The 26,945-nt window shown below is 33.3% G+C and overlaps 1 protein-coding gene across 7 annotated transcripts in view; it reads left to right on the forward strand.

The window, feature by feature from the left end:
* Window positions 1-22,567, forward strand: part of LOC143253078 (uncharacterized) — a 32,258-nt gene extending 9,691 nt beyond the window's left edge. For 6 of the 7 annotated variants that reach the window (XM_076506282.1, XM_076506283.1, XM_076506284.1 and 3 more), the window contains 3 exons: window positions 10,286-11,217; window positions 11,960-12,012; window positions 14,279-22,567. In XM_076506282.1, the coding sequence (XP_076362397.1) occupies window positions 10,286-11,217; window positions 11,960-12,012; window positions 14,279-14,435 (1,142 nt within the window). In that variant the 3' untranslated portion in view covers window positions 14,436-22,567. The remainder of the gene's footprint in view (window positions 1-10,285; window positions 11,218-11,959; window positions 12,013-14,278) is intronic. The other variant, XM_076506289.1, reaches the window with a different exon arrangement.
* Window positions 22,568-26,945: the final 4,378 nt, after the last annotated feature.

Below are 26,945 nucleotides of genomic sequence, written 5' to 3' on the forward strand. Positions count from 1 at the left end.
CATATTACAAGAGATTGGCCATGATCAGTACCACCTGACCCATGTACCTTGGTGGAAGTTGGTCCAGGCCAACTGGGGCTTATTTCACTACTCTCTCAGAACTTGATCCTGCCATCTTATGTAAATCATTTATGGATGATTGTATAGCAGCAGTAACCAACAGTATTATACAAGCTGCTACTCATTGCATCCCTAAAACTTTAACATTTTCCTAACAGCATCCCCATCCTTGGTGGAATTCTGCCTGTTCTATGACACAAAAATCTCAGAAATGTGCTTGGGATAAATTTCAAAGATACCCCACGCTCACAAACTGCATTGCATTTCAGCAAGCCTGTGCACACACTCGGCAAGTTAGACATCAAAGCCAGAAGGAATCTTGGATTGAATACACCTCCAACATTTCTTCAACCACTAGTACAAAAAGTTATATGGGATAAGATCCAGAGGGTGAGTGAAAGATATACTTCTGCCCCCTCTCTATCTTAATATCTGATGGCCACATAGTTGCAGATGCACAGAGCATTGCCAATACTCTTGGGGACTTCTTCTCTCGTGTATCTAGCTCTTTGAACTTATCCCCTTCCTTTTCATCCATTAAAACACAGGTGGAGCATCTGCCTCTTTCCTTTTCAACTGACCATTTCTATGACTACAATCGCCCGCTGACACTAATGGAACTCAAACTTGCAATTCATCGGTCTGGCAATACATCAGTTGGACCTGATAATATACATCATGAGATGTTACACCACCTTTCCCAAAACTCTCTTACTATTCTCTTAGCTGTCTTTAATCGGATATGGCAGGAAAATGTCTATCCTGATGCTTGGCCACAAGCTATCATACTCCCTATTTTGAAACCTGGGAAGGATCTAATGATTCCTTTGAATTACCATCTAATTGCTTTGACAAGTTATCTCAGTAAGATTTTGGAGAGAATAATCAATACCTGCCTCGTTTGGTTTCTTGAATCAAACAACCTCCTCTCACCTACTTAGTGTGGGTTCCGAAGACAACGCTCTACAATAGACCACTTAATTTGCCTTGAAACATCAATCAGAGAAGCCTTTTTAAGGCGACAACATCTTGTTACTGTTTTTTTTATTTAGAAAAAGCTTACGATACAACATGGAGATATGGCATCTTACGAGACCTTCACTCATATGGATTGCATGGCAACTTACTACTTTTCATGAAGCAATTCTTAATAAAGCACCGATTCCAAGTTACTGTCGGCTCAACACTTTCTCATTTTTTCCCACAGGAACTTGGAGTTCCTGAGGGCTGTATTTTGAGTGTCACATTTTCATTATAAAGATTAATGCCATCAGTGAAAAGCTACCCCTACTGTTGCAAACGGTCTTTTTGTTGATGATTTCACATCTCATGTCAATCATCAAACATGAGATTTATTGAATGGCAGCTATGAACTGCAATCTATCAGATACTGAAGTGGACCACAGCAAATGGTTTTAAACTTTCACTCTCTAAAACCGTTTGTATACATTTCTGCCGCAAACGGGAAATCCACCCAGATCCAGAACTCCATCTTAATAATGTTTACTTCCTGTCATCCCTGAGGCAGAGTTCTTAGGTCTTGTATTTTATTGTAAATTAAATTTCATATTGCTCATCAAGCAACTTCATATCAAATGTCTAAAAGCATTGAATGTTCTCCGTGTCCTCTCTTTTACTTCTTGGGGAGCAGATCGATACTCTATGCTCAAAATTTATTGTGCCCTCGTCCAATCCAAACTTGACTATGGGTCTGTGGTTTATGGTTCTTCCAGAATCTCAGCACTGAAAATGTTGGATTCTGTCCATCACCAGGGGTTTCGGCTTTGCATTGGAGCTTTTCGTACTTTTCCCGTGCAAAGTCTGTATGTGGAATCTCATGAACCCCCTCTATATATTCACCGTTTGCAACTGTCTCTAATGTATGCTTCCAAACTTCGATCCTTACCACAGCATCCTACCTGGAGTTGTGTTTTCCAATCACAATGGACCACATTTTTTAATAACAGAAAATCTGCCATTGTTCCTTTAGGTCTCCATATCCAGGCACAATTAGAAGAATTGGATTTATCCTCGAATAACATTGCAGTTTCTTCAGATCAGCCTATTTCACCATGGCAAATTACTGTCCCCAATTGTAGCCTATCTTTGAGTCATCTGAGGAAAGCAGATACACCTGATTGGAAATATTGCTCTTTCTTTGCTGAACATCTTTCATATGATCCATCCATTCCTATATGTATAGATGGTTCCAAATTGGATGACTCAGTGGGCTCTGCCATGGTTTGTGACAGTTTGATTGTGGCACACAGACCCCCCCACAGTTTCTGGTTTCACTGCTGAATTGTGTGCCATCTTTCTTGCCCTAAATCATATTGAAATAATGCAATATACAAATTGTACAATATATACAGACTCACTCAGCTGTCTATTGGTCCTGGAATCATTCCATGATAGTCACCACCCTCTTCTTATCAATATTGAAAACAAACTGACCCATCTTTCTCTCTCATCTATCTCTGTCCAATTATTTTGGATTCCCAGTCATGTTGGTATTTGTGGGAATGAGCTGTCTGTTGTGGATTTATCATCCCAGCACCCATTCCATACATGGACTATGGTCCAGTTATCAAATCCAGACTGTACACCAGATGGCAAGCAACCTGGAATGAGCAACACAATAATGAGCTTTTTCAAATCAAACTTTCTCTAGGTCTTTGGCCCTCTTGCTTCCTTACAGAAGAGAGGAGGTTATTTTGGCAAGGCTATGCATTGGTCACAGTTTTGTAACCCACCACTTCCTTTTATCTGGTACTGCTGCACCAATGTGTGGTCCATGTGGCACTCAGATCACAATCATCTACATTTTATTATCATGCCATCTTTACAACCTATAATGACGATAACATTTTAAAGATATTTGTAAGGCAGGTTTGCCCTTGACTTTGGCCCATGTTACAGGTGATACTGTCCATCTCACTCATGTTTTTACATTTTTAAGAACCATTTGTCTTTTACACTTAATTTAAGGTTTTTTATCAGACTCTATAGTGTTTTAGCTTGATTTCTTTTACACATGTTAATGTTTTAACAATTTCTTTTACACATTTAAATTTTTATTTTTACTTGAACTCAGAACTGGAAAGGCCAACTTCAGGTGACTGACTGCAAATTTGATTTTGATGCTTCAGTCTTCCTGGCATGTCTTAATTTTACACATTTTAGTTTTTATTTTTCTTTTGAACTGAACCCAGGACTGGAAAGGCCAACTTCAGGTGATTGACAGCAAGGGTGTACTTCTTGCTTCCGTCTTCTGGGCAGTTCCTAATTTTACATATTTTACTTTTTACCTTAATTCCCTATACCTATACTGTACCACATCTTGTCTGGCACAGATAGCCTTGCAGCTTTGTGCCAGTAATCATTGAATACCTACCTACATACTTTAAATGCCTTTATTGGTCTTTTCTGCTTAACAGTTAATTCCTCTGATGCACCTTTCCATCCCCTCCTGGTACAGCGGTAAGTCTATGGATTTACAATGCTAAACTCAGGAGTTCAATTCTCTTCAGTGGACTCAGCAGATAGCCTGATGTGGCTTTGCTATAAGAAAATGTATTCCACCTTTCCCTACATCATTAGATACTGTGTGCAAGAAAAAGACTGCATCAATGCTAGCATCCTTTACTTAATGCTATTTGCTCTGTCAGTTATATTCTTCACCCCTGATACTGGATAGCAAAACCTAATTCTTTCTCCTTATTTATCCCACAGATTATGCTATCAGTGTGCCGTATTAAAGAATCATTTATAACTATAACATCTTTCTCATAAAATACCTTACCTCTCCTCACATAATAGATTTTCATGACTTGTGATGCCCTTTGTAGTTGCATTTTTTGCTTACAACTAGCCTTGATATTCCCACCTATCATCAAATACTTTTTCAATGTATAGCTGCACTGTAGTGTTCAAATAAGCATGTGACAACTGTCCACCAAGAGTTATGTAATGCACCCTCCTAGTGCAGCTGACTCCCTCTGTACTGTGGAGTACTATCATCACTTCTTAATATGGCATTCCAACGTGGTCATGCTCAGTTTCTGCTTTATACTTACCATTCGTGTGTACACTTTTGGTTAATTCTAAAGTGTTTTGACAACTTTTACTATGTTCTCATATATTTCCTGCTTACTTAGTATTTGTGGGTTATCTTTCTTTTTCATTTTCACATAATACTACTAAAATGTCTGCTGTTATGTATCTGTCTACTACTGATCCACAATTACTTCTGTAACTTCAGACTCAACACTTTTTGTGGAGGAGGTTTCAGCCATGGTTTGTCCTAAGTTGTAAACTATTTTATGACCTGCTACCTGGAACCTTACTTGCATTTCCCATTCTTAGGGGGATTCTATTCCTGAAGAGAGAAGTTTAGATAGCCTTTACCCACCTACAACTTTTGCTGCACAATCCCACACTATATAGCCTTTATAAATTTCTCTAGTTTTTTTTTTGGACATGATTTCCCATGTTTGTTACATATTTTCTCTCTTTCAATCACCTATCTTCTGAAGCTATTCACTGTTCCCCAGAGGGATTGTCAGTGGATATTCATATTTTTCTCTTTTCCACAGTGGTGAGCTTATTTTAATTAGCGTTATCACATCATATGTGGCTCCTTTGTTGTTGATATGTTATTGATAGGAACACAATTTTGTCTTACATGTGTCTACCTGCTTCCTATTAATGAAACCTCTGTTTTGCCCCTTTTTTCACAACACTGTTTTGAGGGTCTTTTTTTTTTTCCCTTCCTTTTCAGTGGGCCTGTCTTCTTTCCTGGATCCTGCTTTGTGGTGAGTGGTACCTGTCCAGTATACTTAATATGAACCATATAGTTGTACAGGTCTATAACTCTCACGAAAAGGATGAGGTGTTCCACAAGACAGCTGGAAGAGTTCTCATGGTATTATGCTTCATAAGTAAGACCCACACAAGACCATACCAGCTTGTGAATTATCATGAATAAAGTAGTGTCAGGATCACTGCTCATCCCTCTGATGCTCATTGAATAAACTGGGACTAGCGTGCTTTTCAAATTTGGGTTTCATGGTTACCAATTGCACCATCTCACAGTGATGCATTCCTCTTTACTCTATACTGTTTTGCCTCCCATTCTCTTCATGGAATACAGGAATTCTTGCCACATACTAGTTACCAAACACTTAGGTTTTTGGACCAGTTTGACCATGGAAACTTCTTCCTGAGTGTGACTGATTCTACTCAATCCAGAGTAAGGTGGTCATGGTGTTTTGGTTTAGATGGTGAGTGCTCTCCTCCTTCCACAGACTGGAAGAAAAATTTCCAATGCCATCTTGTTTTGGACTGGAATAATCCACCACTTGCATTTCACCACTCTAACTGGCTTTCTTCCATCCATCCTACCACTACCTAAATGTCATTTCCAAGGTTGTCTAATGTTAGATTGGTGCAGGATCAGCCAGTGTAAGTCCTTACACATATGGTTGGCAGAGACCTTCCTCCTCTTCTTAACCCATAGGTCATATTCCCAGCGACACTTAGTTTTTGGACTGGAGTTAACCCACCACATTTGCATTCTCCCTTTCTCCCATCATTTGAATGTCAAGTTATCAGCAGTCCTAATGCTGACTGTGTATGTGGTATGCACACATGTGCCCTACCTAGGCTGTCAAGATGGAAATTGTTTTTCCATTCTGCTTTCTTGGATTGAGGTGAAGATGGTTGGGATCCACCTCTTACTAAGGACTGGAAGACAAATATCTAATTTTGCTGATTTTTGATTGGATTTGACCCACTAAATATGGTCTGATGTACCCTAGACATACTACATTATCTGACATGTTTAAGTTTAGATTGGATGTGCATCTCTTAATTCTTTATAGTAACATATATCTTTGCAATAGGTACGAAAGAGTACACCTGATACAAGTAAGATGTGGTCTCTCACAGATGTGACCCTAGACATTAGGGTGTCATACTCCATTGGTTCTCTTTGACTACCTTCCAAATAGTGTTTATCTTGAGAACTTTTGCATCATTCCCTCCATCTTTTGAGGTGCCATATTGGAAATTAATATTTTCTGCACTACAAGTATATTTCTGATAGATATTTACCTTCCTCACACTTCTCACCCATCCTTCCAATGTCTGGTGCAATTTTTGTGCCTAATCTCAAACTGATGATAGGGATGGGCAGAACAGCATTAGTCTAGAAAAGTTATTATGGAAGAATAAGTAATTATCTGTTGGAAATACATTTTTCAGGGTAGAAAAATGTTAGCTTATGTCATTTATTCCCATCCCTACTTGTCCCTTTTGTTCTCCCAAACTCCCATAGTTCTTCTTCTGAAATCTATTATTCAACAGAACCTGCTAATTACAGTTAAATTCATTGCTTTTAGTCCTGTTAGTACTGTGTCTAAATTTCTGAAAGTCGTTATTAGCTACATTATATTTTGCACATGACATCTTAAGTTCCTCTTAAAACTTACTGCTATTGCTCACTCTACCCTTCTCTCTAACCATTGTTTCTACTCTATTTAGGATATTCTCTAACCTTCAAAATCAACCAAGACATTGCACATTTCTACTGTTGGCTTCCTTAAAATTGTATGCTCACCCTGAGTTCTGAAACAAAACCCATTCTTTGCACATATCATGCCTTACAAACTGTCAGCATTTAACATCTACATTTCTTTTAATCACTGTAGTCTGAAAATAAATAATCAACACTATCTACAAGTAGCCATTTGGCAACACTGTTTTATCACTTCTTAATATTCACACTTAAATACTTATGTGACAAATAACTAATCTGTCTTTACAGTAAAATTTACTACTTCTGTATTGTTACTTTATTTTACACTATTATAGAGATTGTTTTGCATTGTTAGCTTAATATATGTATTTAGGACTAACCTAAAACTCCCATATTAGCCAAATCTTGTAAGAAAATACAAGGATTGTTGCCAAAATATATAATTAACAATAAGAGAACCCAACTGATGAAACAATGCATTCTAATCTTTATAAGTAACAAGGTAAAAACAATATATTTAATTAGCTGTAGTAACTATCAGGTTGAATTTTTAGTCTTGCAAATATTAAATTGGAACAAAAAGATTTATATAGTTATAAATATTTGTTTCTACATGATGGTAACACTGAAAATGTAAAAGCTATAGTTCTAAAAGTTAAGTATGGTAATTCTAGAGTTATTAATATTCTAATCTGTTCAGATTTTGTATTTGTTATGAAAAACATGCTTCAAAACTTGGGAGGAGAAACTTATCATATTGACTTGGACATTAGCAGGATGTTACCTTTTAGGTACTATAATAAAAAATTAACCTGTAATATACACAAGAGAAATGGTAAGTTCAGATAAAACCCCACTATTCTAAAAAGGAGTAAGAGAAAGTGCAATACAAAGACAAAAATAGTCATATGAATTTTGACATAATGGGATTTTTATAACTTACACAAGAATTTTCACTAAAACTTGGCTTGCATGCATTATAACTGTGCAGAGTTAACTTATTGGTTAAGCAGTGAAAAGATCTTAATTAAATAAAAAGTAGTAAAATAGATATTCCATTGCATCCAGTACTTCTTACAAATCTTTTTATAAACTTTCTCCACACATCATTCTTAAACTGTTTGAGAAAATGATTGAACAAAGATGATGTGAACTTTAATTGTAATTTTATTTTTCAATTTCTTAACTCTTTCGCTGCCAAATTCAACTGTAATCAATCTTACTACTTTGTGCCATTTGCAACTATAGTCAAATTTTTATAGTGTCTTCATTTTTCAATACATAGCAACATTTTATGGACAGATACAAAGTTCCCACATAATATTCATGAACCTTAGATGTTTATCTTGGACTTTTACACATTTATGAACCTAATAACGCGATTAGTATTGTGTCTGGGCCACGAAAAAAGGAAGGAATTTTGTCAACAAAGTTTCCAAGATGGCTTCATGCAGGCATTCATCATTCACTGCAGCTCAAATTTTGGAAATAATTTAATAAGATTTGAACTTGGGAGTGACAGTTTTGAGTATAAAAGGTCAGAAGAAGACTCAGAAGACAGTGGTGAAGAAAGTAAATCATGCACACAAAGCAAATTGGAAGCAGTTAAGGGAATAAGTATAGTTAAAACCCTGAGGGGTTGTGGTTCCACTACCAGGAGAAGGTCAGTGAAATCATGGGGAAGAGCAACCATGGTTTAAGGAAGCAGTTCAGGAATTCCATCCCAGGTACAGTTCCCATATCCACCTGAATCTGAACCACTGACCAGCTCAGAACAGGATGCCTAGTGGCAGTGGGAAACTCTGGAAGAAACAGAGATGTTTGAACAGGGCTCACTATCCAACTATGTACTTTCCAAACAAACTCTGAAATTTTCATGTTTATATGTTCATTTGCAATGAAGTTATAAACTTTTTATGTAATGTATCCCTGTTCAGTACTAATGAGGAAAAAGAATGTGGCAATTAGCATTAGTTAAAAATAATAATTTGGCAGTGAAAGAGTTAAAATAAAAAGTGACTCTTAAAGGATATGTTTGAAAAAACATGTATATTGTAAAGGTTATTAATAAAAATGTGTTCATCTTGCATTAATTATGCACAGCTTAAAAGATTGTAGTTCCATAGATTCAGCCTGCTTTTAATTATTACAGTTATATGATGAAATACATTTTATTGATGTGATAGTGATCAAGATTGTATTTGATCAAATGACATCATTAACCCTTTTGAAGGAAAAATGGTAAGATTGCATCATGGGTCAGATCCAAATACAGCACTTTTCATCATACTTTATATTGTATTATCTTGTATAGACCAGTCAGTCCTAGGTTAATGGCAATGCAGATTAATATACATTATGGCATGAAAAAACTGCTAATCAGCATTTTAACACAATTGAAATATGTTTGATTATAAACACTAGCTATGCCTTACTCTTTTCTTGCCCTTAAATTAAAGGTTAAGAAGAAAAGTAACAATGTTTATCTACTATTTTAATTTATTTTACGGTTGACCAAAATATAGATTCAAATGTTTTTAAGCTTTTTATCTATTAGTGATAAAGTAAATTAGCCTTATTTTGTAGATTTTATATAGTTTTTATTAAGTTTATACTTTGTTGTTATATGAAAGTTGAGATATTTTAAAATTAACAGGAAAGTTCTAACACTGCAACTTAGATAAATACTGAAATATTTGTACCAGAAGTAACTGACAAAAGAGAGAAATGATTTCTGTTAGAACAAGCCTAGGTTTCAAAAACTTTATGCCCCCCACTAGTACAGCGGTAAGTCTATGGATTTACAATATTAAAATCAGGGGTTCGATTCCCTTTGGTGGGCTCTGCAGATCGCCTGCTGTGGCTTTGCTATAAAAAAAAAACACACACACAAAAAAAACTTTATAAAAAGCCTTTAGTGCTTAAGTAATCACATTTACCATGTTCCTCCAGAGGGATCATCACCTTCTTTTATTTATGATACTAAATCAAGTTTTTATAATAATCTTATATGTGTATCCCAAAATTACATGGTCTTATGTCTAAGTGAGAACCACAAAACTGAAGTTTCTACAATTAAATTCATTTTTTGCTAATGTTCTTTTTGATAATGGAATTTTTCTTTCTTTCTTTATGGAGTTCCTTGTGAATCAGTTACATTAACAATAGAGCACAGTACTCATCAGTACTTACTAAGTAATATTTTAATATACAGAAAAACATTTTTCAGTGAGCTGGTATATTAGTGTCATCATATAGAAGTTATCAGTGGCTGATATCTTAATGGGACAATATATCAGTTATTGACAAAGTAGTAACCAGAGAAGGTGGTACAGTAACTATCTGTGGACTGGTGTCTAACACCCAGTTAATATCAATGATCTTGCATTGTATATTTAAATATATGGTATCTTGTATTAAACTGGCAATAGTTTTTGAATTCATTTCAGTAGTTTCCCACAAGTGGACATGATTCAGAGTTCAGAAACTACAAGGAAAAAGGAATATATATACACACATGTACTAAAATTTACTCAGTTGCATTAAATTAATGTTGCTAGTACATAATAATTAACTTCTTTAATTCTAAAAAAAAAAAAATTATTTCTTGGGCTTGACTAAGGACTTTAACAAATTGATTTTATTTTTATAGCACACTACAGCAAATAAACACCTGTTTTTATGTAGATTCCTCAACTCTGGAAGTAAGCAAAGCCTATCAGTCACCTAAAAAGAAAGATACATATTGTTATAACAGAAAATATAGAACATACAAAGGAAATAACATGAGTGATGTCCATCAAAAAAATAAAAATCATGTTATGGATGAATTTCATAATTCAGTAAAGAAAAATCATAGCAAGAAAAGCTCCAAGGCACATGAGAGTAGACACTCAAGAATAAAATATTCTTGTAGTAAAAATTCTAAAAGAAAACATGCTACATATGAAGGCTATAATTCAATCTGGAAAGGTAGCTTTAAAGCTTATGACTATGGAAGACATGTAGATTCTGTTTATCATACAAATATTAGGAAAAAGAGAAACAAATCACTCGCTGGGGTGACTGGACATGTGAGAGGGAGAAGTCATACTTCAAGTAGTAGTGAAAAAAGTGAAGAATCAAGCTTAAGTTCTATGGATACAAAGAATTTCTATAAAAATGCACATTTTGATTACAAAAAATTCCCAAAGTCACTCATTATGAAAATGGAAGAGTCTGGACTTGCTAATGATTGTTCAGACATGCAGATTGATGCTAAGTCCACTGAAGAAACACAGAAAGTAACTCCTGTAAATTTGGACAACACAGGATGTGTTTCAAATAATAATGACAGTACTACTAAAGAAATTGGAAAGAAGTCTGAAGGACAGAGAACATTCCATTGTAATGATGTGATATCAGAGCAGTCAGATCTCTTCACCCCTATATTCCATAGTTTTGTTCAATCTCTAACAGGAAACGTCAATCCCACACAAGGAAGCCAGCTTATTAATAAAACTTCCTCAGATAATTCTGCTAAACAGGCTTATGAATATGCAGATAGAAGAATGTGTGATATAAATATTTCTTCTCACCAACAGGAGCTGATGTATCACAAGAAAGTTGAACTACTGAAGGTATGAATGAACTTTTGTGCAGGATATAATTTTAGTTGAAAATAAAAAATTACACACACATACGCATATATTTATATATATATATATATTTTTTGTTTATGTAAAAAAATCTTCCTATAGGTTATTTTTATTTTTCAAGCTGTTTTGGTACTCATTATGTGTTTTTCATGAGTTTAAGGTATAATGATAACATTTGTATACTAAGATTAACTGTGCTTACAGAAATGTGTTTCACTATTTCATCACTTTCATAAAACTTGAATATGTTAAATTTGAGAAATGAGATATTTAATCCCTATCACTTTTCAAGGTTAACAAAAAGGTTATTATATAGTATAACCAAGGCAGTAAAAGAATTAACCTTGTTTAGAAAATGTGTCTTTTGAATTATCACAAAAACGTCATTCCAGTTAAATGCTAAAAACAAGTAGTTATATAAAACAGTTACAATAATTTTTTGCATTTATATTGAGATATATTTTTCTCAGTTGAGTAAGATTTTCAGCATGAGTTATTTATATATTGAACAAAGTAACACATTCTTTTAATTATTTAATTTAAAGTTATAGTACTAAAATAGTTTTGTAAATATTTGTATTGCAGTGAAAATTGGCACAATTATGGAATATGTTAAAATATTGTAGCTCTATGTACCTGATTAATAAATCTGATTTTCTAAAATTCAATAGCTTTCCAAATAAACAGACTTAATTTTTTTTATTTGCATAAAATCTTTTTATAGCAGTTCAAAGAAGAATGTGAAGTTTATTTTATAGTCACAAGAATGCTTATCAGGTAAAGTTTTGTTGAATATGATTACACTTTAATTTATGTTAATAATTATAATAATCATCAGTATCGTACATCGGTATAAATTCGTTTTCTGACAGGTTAACTCTGGTCCCTTGTGTGGTTTCAGGCCAGGAGAGTTTGACCTTGTTTGTGTGAATGGTTTTATGTGAAAATGGCATTTGTCTGTTAACAGTTTTAGAGATTATGAAAATGGTCTTGATTATGTGTGGGGATTTATAGTTTCATTTTATGAGAAAGTAAGTTTACTATGTTGGTTCATTTTGTAAGAAAACATGAAACAAGTTCAGTTAATAAGAGAGGAGTTTTTATTAGAGCTGCACAATCAGATTAGTAATATTTTATAACCAAATAATTGAAAGACTTATTAATTGATTAGTATATCACATACCCTACAACTGGTAAATAAAAGAAAAGAAAAAAGCTGTATGTATCTTGTGTTATTCAGCCACTGCATTCTTCTAACAAAGTATTAATTTTCCTATTTTCTTTTACATTGATTAAGTTTTTAAGTAATTTTCCAGTTATCTTCATTTGTCAAACAAGAAAGAAATCACACAAGTTTTAAGGACATTTTTTACTAGATGGATGAATTCCAAATAACAATTAAATACCACCACAACACAGTTGCCATAGCTTGTTTTCAAACTCTGAGGTGATTTCACATTGATCTTCTGTAAATCAATTAAATTAGTAATGAAATAATGAAAACATATTTTACTTCCATAGTAATGATGATAATGTTTTAATTTTAAATATGTCATGATTACAAATAAAGTAGCCAGTTAAGCAATTTATTTATGTACATTGCTTGAAGAGAATGAAAATGAGAACAATATTTAATGATAATTTGATGATTAAAGTATTTTACAATACTCACAAAACAGTAAACTTATATTTTATAACAAATTTTATTTGGTGAAAATAATTTAAAAGAAAAACACAGTATGTGTATGAGAAAGTAAGAAAAACATCATAGTTTTACACAAAGAACCAAACCAACGAGATACCTTTATTAAGTCTTAAGCAATTTTTAGTCATGTGACTGCTTTGCTTTGTATCATGAACCATGATAATGGTTCATATAAGAAATTGCACAGGAATTTTTCAAATCTGAAATTGAACATTTGGACAAAAAAGCACATTATAAAGCAAGACTTATTCTTGAAACAACAACCAGAGCCTTCCTTTCCAAAATTTAAGACCACCTAAACATTGATGCTAAGTAACTGATAGTAAGTGATTTCAATTTTTAGACAAAATCAAAATTTGCCCATTTGTTCATAATATTATTAATATTATTTCACAAGTCTACAGCAAAATAACCTGTCAAATAACATAATGACAGATATTTCAATTAATTGATTGTTGGAATAATTTGATTAGTTGATTAATTTTGTGATTTTATTCAATTAGTTTATGAGATATTAAATCATTGAGCTCAACTTTTTATAGTAAAAACATAAATGGTAAAACTTGCATTTTACATTTCAAGTATAATATATGTGTAAATGCTGGCTGTACCAAAATTACTCATCTAAAATAAATTAGAAAAAAAAAAGTTAATGTAATGCACTGGTTCTTTGCACACTTATAACTAATTTATCATCTTATTATACATTCAATTCCATCTCTACAGCCTTCAGTTTGAGTATAACAAAGGTTGTAACAAAATAACATTCATCAGTACTCAAACTTTCCATAGAGGATTTTGCAGTTGCTTTCTCCTGCTTGAATGCTGTGTTGTTCTTGTGACTGATGTGAAACAACAGTGTTAGATTGCTGTTAGTTACAGCTATGAAGAATTTTGATATTTTTTGCATTAATACCTTTTATCATTTATTTTTGGATGAATAAATTTAGTACCTTTATTTACATGTGTTTGTGTAACCTCTGAGACAAGACAAATATATAATGCAGAAAATATTATTTGTTTGATAGTTATTGTTCTAAATATTTACAAGTGATGGACTGATAAAATATAATAATTCAAGTAAAACATGCATTATTACATTTTGGTTAATTGTTTATTACCCATATTTTATTTTCATATAAAACAACAGAGTATTTGATGGCATTAAAATGTCTTATATTATCTTCATCTTCCTTTTTCATTTTTTGTCAAAATGTTCAGACATAATGAGATGAGCATAAGGTTTCACTAATGACTCTTTACAATGTTGCTCTTATAAAAACAATTTACTTGTACTTGTTTAATATAACATAAAAAGTGTCTGTTTCTGAATTTCAGTAAAGACCCACAGCTTCAAGCAGAAATGTCCCAGTGTTTGAAGTTGACTCTTGATGACTTGAGTTCAGCCTACATGGTAGAATTTAAAGAATTTGTGGAAGAGCTTCTTAAGAATCCTTTACACATGAACTTTGATAATTTCCTACCATCTGTCTGAAAGAAAGAAATCAGTTATCAGAAATTGTCTTTGCAGGCTTTTGAAGAAGGATCTGAGTAGTTTACAGGTTGAAGCAATTATAGGAAAGGATGGTTATTATGCATGTAGTTGTCTTTTCTTATACAGAAAGTTTCTTTGTTTTTCTCTAAATGTGCATAAAAAAAATTACTGCATTGATATAATTTTATTTTTAAAGTTATCTATTGTGGATTGAAATGGTTTTTAGAGAAATTGTCATTGATCTTTGAGTTGTGAAGAGAGGTTGCAGTCAAACCTTACCAGTACTTGCCTTAATATCTGCAGTAGAATTAACAAAGAGCAGCATGTTTTTATCATTACATTCCATATCAGTGATATTATAATATCAATACTTGATGAGCTTGACTTTAATATTTTTAAATAGAAGACATGTATTATAAACTTATTGTTAAATGTAACTTTCATGCTTGACTAAATTTTATCCTTGTAATATAGACAGAATACAGAAATGAATTTTTTTATTCTTGTTTTACAGATTTATATGATTATGATTTTTATGCATTCTCATTTATTGCTTTATGCTAAATGCTCTTGAAAAATATTATATACTTTGAGCAGTGAGATCAGCTTATATAAAGATGAAGCAAGTGTCACACATGAAGGTTACAAGTCTACATCTCTTACACTCATACTTCATTTTTCAAATAAAACGTAAATGATAGAAAAAAAATGTTGGAAAAATAGAGATAATGTTGGAATGTCAATGCCAAAAAGTACAGAAACACAGTAGGGATGAATACACACAACCATAAAAAAAATTTAAAAAACTTATCTACAAGTAACTCTTGAATTCCTTTCATTTGCTTAACTCAGGTTTTGAATAAGATCATTTAAACTGAATAATGCTATAAGGGCTTACAGTGGCTAATTCCCTTAAGCTTTTAACATTTACTTAAAGTACAGAATAACATTGTTCTTTATTTTAAAGTTTTAATACAAATACCAGTTAACTTCAGAATAAATACTTTACTTCAAGAGGGTTTCTCATCGTCATGAATGACTCAGTGGATATGTATGTAGGTTTTGTAGTTTTGTGTATTTGTGTGTACCTTGTTTCTGTACTTTTTTGTACCACCATTCCTACATCACCCTTATTTTTCAAAATTATTTTTATTACTTGTTTTACGTCTCTTTTTTTCCAAATTTCTGTTTAATGAATGACAGTCAGTATGAAGGCAGCAGTTTTAGCCTGGAGTAATGAGTTGTCTTTATGAACATCATGTGTTGAAGTTAATGAAATATTGTACTGCTTTTGTACTCCCTGTGTTAAAATGCAACATTTTGGTGTGTAAATTACTACAAAAACTTCAAGCATTAGTGTGCTATCTATTCTGATGCCAGAATCAAAATAAAGAGCATCTGGCTGTTATGCTGGTTTTCTACTTCAGAAATGTTTTGTAGGCCTTTACATCTTGTGAAAACCCAAGTTAAGTGTTTATAAAAGTCTGGTAGTTGTTATAAGAGATACTATGATGAGCAATATATAGTAGGTGGTGGCCATTTAGGTGGACATACCTGTGTACTAAGCCCTACTATTTTTAGTAATAAATTTAAGAAACAAATAAATAATCAACACAGCAAGAGGTACCTAACTATTTTTTCATAATATAATCAGGAAGAAAGTTTATTCGTTAATGAAAATGTAATTAAATAATTTTCACCAATCTTGAATTTTAAACACAAAGCAAAATCTTTAAATAATTGTCAAAAATATACAAATATTTCAAAATTCACATTTCAGTAATCTTGTTTCACAGCACTTCAAATTGGATGAACTTACCTCAAAAATTCTGAATACTTTCCCCTTGAGTTGCTTTTGTGCTATGAATAATCATGTGACTCACAGTTTTGATTGAAACTATCTAGAATTCTCTACTCCTTCACCTTCCACTTGGCTTGTTGCTCATGTGTTTTCTCATCATCTCTTGACTACTTCTCATCAGTATCAGCTAGTTCTATTAGTTCATTTTGACTCTACCAAGAGGACAAACATAGACATTAGCAAGTTGGGGGAGGGAACTATCTTGGATCATTAGTTCATTTGTGTGACCATTAGGTTTGATGGATCTTTCAGTCTGATCTTAATGTCTTTTCTTCTTCCTTCTGATCCAATCAGTCACAAATTTTGAATTGAAAGGTTTTTATCTTTTTTAAAAAGGAACAAAGTAAATTGTTTATCTCATTTCCTCAGGTTTTTTACTTTTATAGCTTTGCAGTTCTAGCATTTCTAGACCAATCTCAATTATTTTTTCTTGCAAATAATTCATTTTAAAATGAAATATATGAATTTATTACAAAGGTTTCATAGTTGTAACCACTGGGTGATGATAGTGGATGGACAGGATTCTTATATTTACATTCCAATATTAATTTGTTTTACCATGGTGTAGGGGGCTAGTTTAGCAGTCTACTATCCTTAACTTCTGTTTGGCTTTGACTTCTTTACATATTCTCTTCAGTAGTTTAATTTTGCTGGTTTTCTTTATTCACTCTACATTGAATTTTACATCAATTTTGACTTACTCTGACTATTTTATCCATTCAGTTTCTTGTACAAACTGTGTTGACCACAACACTAAATGTTTTTTAACACCATACAGTATTTTGTACACCTTGTATTGTGAGTAACACAATTCAAGGAGCACTTGAACTATTTCTCGTGGTGATAAAACCCTTGGGATCTTTTGTCCTTCCCATCTACCTCAAAATACATCTGATCTGCTTTGGGAGTAATGATTTTAAAAAGTCATTTGTCTTGGACATACTTAGATGCAACACTTCCAGTGAAGTTTTGCTTTTCATTGGTAGTTGTCTTCAGACCAGTTATCTTGAGGACCTTCCTTCTGCTCTTGGTTATTTTCTGTTTTTGCCTCCTCCTGATATTTGAGGACATATCAAATTAAAAATTAGGATTTGGCACTCATGATGGGGACAGCATAGATATCCCATTGAGTAGCTTTGTAGTTATCAAGAACATAAAATTGACCATTTTAGTAATTAAAAACTGAGGTAAGTTCTAATTCTTCTTATGGCACCAGAAACAAAGTTTTTGGGACTCATTTTTGACTGTAAGCTTATTTTTTATTCCATACATCAAGCAGTTTCGTATCAGGTATACCAAGGCACTGAGCATCCTACACATTCTCTCTCCCACCTTTTGCAGATCAGATTGAGGTTCTAAAGATCTATTGTTCTTTTATAAGATCAGAACTCGATTTTGAGTCTCTGGTCTATAGTTTGGCACTCATACTCCTCTTTGTGGTTTCTGTGTTAACTGCTGAGTTATATGCCATCTTTCTTGCCTTGGATCATGTAGCAGCTAGCCAGTACTTTAACTATACTGTGTACACATACTCTCTTAGCTATTTACAGAATTCAGAATCACTGCAAATGACTTCTCACCCTGTTCTCCTTAACATTTTGACCTGCTTGGCCCAAATTTTCTTTGTCATCGGTTTTTATATAGTTTGTCTAGGTTTCGGACCTTGTCAGTATTCAGGGAGAAATAAGCTCACTGACATCACGGATAACTCTGTTTTCTCTGCTACCATTACGACCAGGCCTGTTTTGTATATGGGCTACAGTCCTGTGACCAAGACTTGACTTCATTCTAATTGGCAGTCTGTTTTGTGTGAAGAGTGTCCCAACAAGCTTTTCCACATCAAACCTACTATTGCTCTTTGGCCATCTAGTTTCCACAGGCATCATGAAGAGGAAGTTTTCTTCACAAAGCTTTGCATTGGTCACAGCTTTTTAAGCCATCATTTTCTTTTATCCAGCACTGATGCACCAATGTGTAGCCTTTGTGACACTTAAGTCACAATAACCTACATTTTGCTGTCATGTCATCATTACAACTATGAGCAGTGACATAGTTTTTAGACATTTTTATGCTCAGAATTTACTGTTGACTTTGTACAGTGTCATTGGTGATGGTGATACTGTCCATCTTGACTGAGTTTTTAGCTTTTTACAGGCCACTAACTTTTTTAATTCTATTTATGAAATCCCTTTTTCTGGGATTTCAACAACACCAAAATGAAACAAATTCTATATTTTAGCATGTACTGTTTTTACCTAATTTACTTTTGACTATTGTATATTTGTTGCTATGTTTTATTGTTTGTTTTTTTTTTCTTTGTTACATTTTGCAGGGAATTGTTTTGCTATGAAAAGGAAATGAAACAATTCATTTTTCTTCCAGATGATGGTTTGCTCTTTTACCAGTTGTTTGGCATAAAAACTTTGTTGCTTTGTGTCATTAAATGCCATTAAGGGCATGATAAAAGGAGGATGTCATCCAGTGGTGGATAATACTTCATTGAGTACCTTTCCCACTACTATGTGCATGTCCTTGTATAGGATGAGAACTATTTGAATTCCTGTTCTGAGTGAATATCTCAGCTTCAAACAGGATGTAGAACATCTGTATTTTCTTTGGTATTCTGATTGCACAGGCCTCAGATACTTGACTCCCATTCTATGGAAAGCTTAGGTCTTCACTGGGTTTTTCAGAGTGCCAACTGATTTAGCCAGTTTCATGACTATTCGATGAAGGAAACTAAAATCTCAGGACTGTACACTGATAAAGTTTTACTACTATGATCCTCTAAGAACCTTCTGTCACAGGTACAAGACAATATTCCTCCTACCTGTTGATGCGACCATCTATAATTTCATTATTAGCTTCACAGGTACATTCTGACCCATTTTGTTTGCATGAACCTCTACTGAGTGTCCTTAGGTCCAGGTTTTATGTAAGTGTGGTCCACTCAACTCATTCTTCCTTGATTCCTTTCCTTTGATTATTTCTGCTCTGGATACTAATCTTTGCATGGTCACATCTTTAACATGGTATATGTTTTTGCCTGCCTGCTTTGTAACTTTATTTTGCATAATCTCACCTCCTTTTTTAATGTAGGCATTCCCACTATCAGTATTTTATGTGTACATCTACCTAATTTAGATTTTATATATTTAGTATTAAAATGGATATTAAACAGGTACTTACCTCTGGCATACATTCTCATTCATTTCTCTACAACTGGATGACTTGTCATTTTTCATTATGGATGCAACTAAGGTCCTAGATTATGGTGGGAAAACAGAGGTTCCAGTACAGTACTTCCTTCCTCTCACAAAATTAGCTATTCTATTGCTTCCCTCTGTGTGTGACCTTTTATCTTTACTCATGCCACAAGCCTTCTGCTCCACCCTTTTGGAATTGTTTTAATTCCAACATGTCTCTCATGCAAGTCATCTTGCATAACTTCTCCAATAGGAGTACAATATACTCTTTCCATACTAAACTGTCACTTCTCATTTTGCAGCACTTGTGCTCAGGTGTATTCCTTTGTTTGTTACAAGTTTTGCATTCAGTTTTAGTATACTTGCAAAATGGCTTACATTTAAATTACTTCCAAATTTATTCAGAATGTTTCTTCACTTTCATTTAATCTCAGTTTATTGTAGCTGCATTGTTATTTATAATTTCAAATTTTGTGTGACCTTTCTTGATTATGAATTCCAAAGTTCATTTTACCACTTTGGAGGTCACATCTGTCACTCATGCTATGTCACAGGCCTCAAGCATGGGAAATTTATTAACATTTATTCACCAGGAGATTGAATGTTACCTAGATCAACCTCTATCTCTGAACCTTATCCCACTTCACCAACATCATATCTTTGGGATTTACATATGGTCCCATTTTTCCAGTGTTATGTATTTGACATGATCTCTGAGTCATTGTAGTCTTGAATTGCATCAGAACAACAGCAGTCTGCCCTTTCTAGTCTTGTCACCCATTTGTCTCAGCCAGAGTCCGATATATTACTTGTTACAATTTTCTATCCTTCTCCTTCCCAACCCTTACCTGTCCTCCCTCCTCGGGGTGCCTTATTTCATTGCTTTCTTTGAAACACAAGTTACGTCACCAACAGTGTTGTTGACTACCTGGTGAGAGCTTAACTTGCAGATTTTTTTTGCCAGTGGTGTTCTTTTGTTAAGGATCATTGTTTTGTTTTTCAATCCAAGCTGAATGAACAGTGAGCTAGTTTTACTGTTTTAATTTTGTGTCTGTGTTTGCGACTTGAGAACTGAAACTTGTACATGTATTTTCTTGTAGTGATGATATATACACGTATATGAAAATGCTTCACAATTACAGAGGTACAGTCAGTTACGAAGCACTGCACAGACCTTATGAGGTAATTATGTAAATTAATATATTTGTTTATAAATATATCTACCAACAAATACATGACTACATCAACAAAACAAGTAAAACAATGTAAAATTATACCATTTATAAGAAAATTAGAAGAGTTATCTTCTTAAAGTGAAAATGTTTGTAGCCATAATGCCCCAAATGCATTGGGGATATTCCCTCTACCAGACATAACCAAAACAACGTATGCAAAATTAAAAAACAGAGTACAGATTCAGTAAGGTGTTAGGATTTGGGTACTAGAACCCACAATACTCCAGATCCCACTAACACTCACTCTAGTGATAGTTATCCCTAGAGACATAAAAATAGAAATCTGATAACATCAACCACTTTCAGTTCTATCAGAAATTATCACCCAATCTCTAGAATTGGAGCTGTTGAGGTGGGTTTATGGTTTAATATTATACCTAAAAATTACAATAATATCATGTATTACTAGAATTGTAAAAGAAAAAAAAAAGTACTTGGAGGTTGGAATATAATATTTGATAGAAATCAAAGTTGCGTTTATACTTTCATATAAATATCACAAACATGTATTTGTTGCTGCATATATCTATAACAAAAAAAAAATTTTTTAACTTATATGCATTTATACATACATTTATACATTTATGTGTGTATGACTGTGTGTGTATCTCTCTCTATATATATATATAGATATAGCCTTATCAGGCATTTATTTGACAAGATATCCATCATTAAAAAATGATCAGTTTCCTCAAGAACATATTAGTACCTGCCATGTTACCAATCAACATGACAGAAAACTAAGAGTGATTACTGGGTATCTTTGTAGTATATTTTGAAAATAGTGATAGTAAACCAGCTGCTAAACAAAGTATTCCTGTATGGATGTGAAGTAGTTTAATACTTTGAAAATTTGTGATAAGTGTTGTAGAAATATAAATATGTATTTTAAAAACTAGTCAGTGAAGAATTCACCATTGTCAGATTAGATGTATGTAAAGTGATATATTTTATATTAAAAGCACAGGTGCATGAGAAAAAATTATTCTTGTATTATCCTCTCTGACGTATGCAGAAGACTGATTATTAATAAAACTGTAGTTCTTGAAAATTCATTTGGGTTGCATCTAAATCTAATGTTTGCTGTTAAGAGCAGTTATGTACATGCCATTCAACAAAATAATATTAAATATATTGTTTATAAATCTTAATGACATTTTGCATAGTTATTGAAAATATTTTCTTAACTATGAATTGTTATCTTAAATAAATCTTGTTGTCAGTGAAAATTATTTCTCTTTGACTTATATATTTGTTTATAGACTTATTAAACACTTTTTGTGGTAAGTAAATGATAATTTGTGCTTGTGTGCATATATGTTGTGTGTGTTTTGGGTTGTTGAGCCCTGCTGCAAAACCTTGTGAGAAGTGATATTTTATTGATTAAGTAACCATTTTATTGATGAATTTTTGAACAACTGTAACAGATATTGTGTCAACAGACATATGCTTATTAACCAATGTTAACCATTGAAATAATGAATTGGCTGAATTCAATTTCCACTGAAATATGTTTTCATGTTTCTAAATGGTCAAGACCTGGAAACACCATAACTATTTAGCACACAAATAACAAATTATACAGTTGTACATTTAGATATTAATGTTTATTTACATCTGTTAGAAAAAAAGAAAGTGATTTAAGTTTAAATCTGCTAGGAATAAATGTGTGGTATTCTAGAGGAATTGTAAAACCAACAGCTAAGGTTCTGAAACTACAAGAAGATTTAATAAAGATTCATAAAGCAAAATGTGAACAAGTTCTATAGGACCATGCATAAAGAGACTGAATATAAGGTTGTGAATAAATAAAATGTTTATTTACAAATTGACAAAGAAGGACATGTGATCTTTATTTCAGGACAAAGATAAAAACTTAGTTTTAAGTGTTGAGAATTTAGTTCTTAATATATTCTCATGTTCTTGTTCAATGCAGCTATCAGATTTTAAATCCAGTAACAAAAAAAGAATACTCAATACTTACTGTTAGTGTTGAGTGTTGAGAATTCTTTTGTGTTACTGAAGTTGCATTGTACAAGAACATGAGAATTTATTAAGAACTGACTTGGCTTCAGATACTACTTAGTCAAAAATATGTCTCAGTGTGCTATGTCATCTAATTATTAATGAAACTCCTTTAACAGAAAAGGGAGTAAAGAGTTTCCAGATTGTCTATCCTTGCAAATGACTATCATGCTAGACATATTAGTAAGTCATAAATAGCAGCAAGCAAATAAGTTTGAAAAATCCAGAAGTTTAGTTTACAAACTTAAAAGACTGTCTTTAGAAAATTCGAGGTTAGACACATCCTGTCCATCTAGAAACAATAAGAAAATATAGAGTCCTGTAATTTTTGTTTTGAATTTTATAAGTAAAGATATATCATATCCAAGTTACATAGGATTCTATCTTATGACATTATGGTGTGTGTGTGTGTGTGAGAGAGAGCGAGAGATAGAGAGAGAGAGCGACCAAACAGCATGTAAGATAGGCACGTGTCTTATAATAAAATGGAATATAAAAGAGTAATGTCAAAGGTATTCAGAGCACATTTAGTAAAACTAACTTGTATGTCCTGACCGTTTTGTTTCATGAATCACATATCATCACAGGTTGTTCCTCTCTCCATTTCTGAACACCCTCTGCTAGTACAGCGCTAAGTCTACGGATTTACAACACTAAAATCAGGGGTTCAATTCCCCTCAGTGGGCTTCGAGGTGGCTTTGCTATAAGAAAACACACACTCTATTTCTGGACTTTGTAATAATAGAAGGTGTTGCTAGTTTTACGTTAATGTGTTCTGTAATGAAATTTGTTGTTCATTAGGCTATGTCCCTTCTATTTTCTCTTATGGAATGACCAAATGATGCATTTGACAAATGCACTTTAAAATTAAAAGAATTGACTGTTTTACAAATATATATAATGTTCAGTTTTCTCAATATTATCCAAATTATCTTGTGATAGTGTTCACTACTTTCAGAAAATAGTACTGTCCTGTATTGAGTTGAACAACTTCATATTTGTCTTTATATAAATATAAATTGATTTTTCATTTTTCTTTAAATAGCATTCAGTCTTCTTATTCTTCAGTTTAATTAGGTAAAAAATAAAGATTAATGCTGTAATACATTTTCTGTAATATCTTCCATTATTGTGGTGCCACTCTCAACTGTTATAAGTTAGTGTACCTGAAAATACCCAAGAGTGAGACAGTGAAACTAAATTTTGGTGCTGTGTCCATTGCTTTATATTTGTGGAGTGTTTTTATTATGTGTAAATTCTCACAATATAAATTTTCAATTATTTTTGTTTGGAAATGGTACTTTACAGCCACAAACAAGAGAAGAAATATGATGTTGATGTTAGAATGTGATCTGTAAAAGCATCAAGGTATAAAAGAATTATGTTTAGTATTTACTGCAAAGGACTTGTCCATTTTCTTGAATTAACTGGTAACTTATAGAATAGAACCACAACTGCTGGTCAAGTTCTACCCCTGAGTTTTAACTTTTGTATACAGAAGGTGTAAGAAAAGTAACTGAGAGTCAGCTGCTTGTCTTGAAACTGAATGAGATAGTCTCTATGTGCTATTGAGACTGTCACTATTTAGGAGTAGCCATTGCCCAAATCTAGTGGTTGACATTTGTGACATATGAAGGAGATTGAGGGTACCATTGATGGGTAAAATCTACCAGTTTCGAGCTGTTTCTCTAGTAGGGGAAATATTTGGTATTCGTACATTAAGAATAGGGCCATTGATGTAGTGTATTGCTACAACAACTGTAGGTCTAAGAGAACACTTGGGCTGATGTTTTAATGCAATTCAATTTTCTGACACCAAGGAAGATGAACCAGTTCTCTGCATAAACATGTAGGGTCCATTAACAACAATGAAAAGTAACACTTTGTCCCTCATGTTGTGTGTGTCTCAGCTATACATTATTGGCTTACATGCATTTGGAGATGTCTTTTTATATCTCTACATATCTTTGAATAAGAGGAGGTAAATATCTCCTTTGTTATTCAAAGATACAGCCAATGAATACTTGAACAGCTTCATTAAATATTTCAAATAGGTCACTGCTTGGAATGGCTGAACTTAAGGACAGGCTGTGCAACACCTAATACTGACCATTAATGTTCCAGCACATGGCTAGCTTGAGTACTTGTACGAGAAACATCTCAATGGAGAATCAAGCAATCCCTTGGATTATTTGTAATACCTACATAGGAAGACATATTCTACCAAAGTAGCTGCAGATCATGAGAACTGCCAAGTAAAACAATGTGATACTGCTTTATTCATAGTGACATCTGCACCTGTTGGAGGGAGTATTTGTGATAAACAGGTTCAAAGTGATAATTTTGAGTAGATCACAGGAGAGTGAAAAGCCTGCAGTGGTGGCTGTACTTCTGCTAGATCCTCCTTCAAGGATGCTTGCACTGTGAAAAATCTCTTCTGTGGTTTACCAATTACAGATCTTAGAATCTTCACACAGCTGCATTGGATACCAATGTTGGGAGAAATCTACCATGATGGTTGTGCCAAAAATGCTCCTAGTGTCTCTCTTCAGGTGCCACTGAACAGAAGGACCAAAGCACCTGGTTTGATTGAAGTCCATTAGGTAACTAAAGTGTAAAACTGATCTTTTATTATTCAACAAAAGTTAAGTCCAAACAAATATTCACACAACCATTCAGCAGATGCAGGAGATTTATTTAAAGGTGAACTAAGGCTGTTGTAGCTTTAGGAAATCAAATAAGAACATCAAACCTGGGTAAGTGCAAAATATGTGATGGTTGTCATAGCATGTTTCATGTTTGGTATATATTAAAAAAGTATATGTGACTGTGTTTAAGTTTTGTTTGATATAGAAACTGTCAAGTTGCTGTCTGACTTTGCAGTATATCAGAAACACTGAGTGAATTTACTACTAGCCAGTAAAAATGATTGACTAGCCTGAGAGGAGAGTAATGTCTCTCGCTATGTTTTGTTCAGACATTAAGACTTTAAGGATGAACCTGCTGCAGAAAACGTCAATTTGTTTTCTTGCTGAAGAGAAAAGTTACATTTCTACAAAAACTGTCCAATGGGACCTTATCTCCTTATGTTGCATTTTGAGGAAAGATGTATAATACTTTCAAATGCAATTCAAAATAATGCACTCATTCTGTATGTTTATTGCAACAGTACTTCTTGAAGTACAGGATACCTAGAACAATACAAAAAAAATTATATTCGCAGATATGATATCCTGAAGTACAATCTGTTAAGCTTTTATGAAGTATGGCCTATATCGATAAAGAGATGAAGCTTACTTACTTAATACTGTCAATAAATACACTTGTAATGTTATTTTACTACCTACAATTACATCTTAAAAACTTTGATTAGCTATCAATATGTTATACAAAATGTTTGCTAAAGTATATTCATATCCAGTAAAATGGAGCACATGCATATTTTCATGATGGACAAAACTGAGTATTATAATAACTGATGCTGTGGTGATTGAATCAATGCAATAAACTGTTCATTGCCTACAAGAAAAGCTGCACTTTCTCACTTATCTATTCAAGTGTTAATCTGTGTATGTATGTATGATGTTTGGTATTTCAGCTTCTTGATGCAGACAGTGAAGTGAAAGTTGCTGGTATTTGCTATATCTGTGGTTGCTTCTGCCACACCATATCTCAAAGGAAATGCAAGGCTTTTAGGACAGTTGGAATTGTTTATTGATTACTGTGCATGCAATTTATATTCAACAGTAGCAGAAACTCACTTGAAAATGCTAATGCATTTGTGAAACCAAATGGCCTTTTGGAACACAACAGTAACTTGGACCTACTTAATTGCAAATTACTTGGTCACATTGTGGAAAGGATGAACTTTGTAAGAATTACAGCAATCAAAGATTGGACCAACCTTGTAAATAAATAATTAAGAAATCTGTAGTTTCCTGGGTTTGTGATTCCTGATATTTTTTCCATTGCTTTCTGAACCATTGTTTACCTTGACTGCAACTAAAATACATGTTATATGGACTGGAAAAGTGAGACCATGTATTTCAGTCTCTGAAGTGTGCTTTAACAGAGATTACAGTGTTAGAATACCCAAAACAAAATTGTCTTTTCCTAATGGTTGATGAGTCAGTGATAATGGAACAATATTCTGGCAGATGAAAGGTGGAGTAACATGTGTAAT

The sequence above is a fragment of the Tachypleus tridentatus genome, chromosome 6 (genome assembly GCF_004210375.1).
Source record: "Tachypleus tridentatus isolate NWPU-2018 chromosome 6, ASM421037v1, whole genome shotgun sequence".
Taxonomy (NCBI): Eukaryota; Metazoa; Arthropoda; class Merostomata; order Xiphosura; family Limulidae; genus Tachypleus; species Tachypleus tridentatus.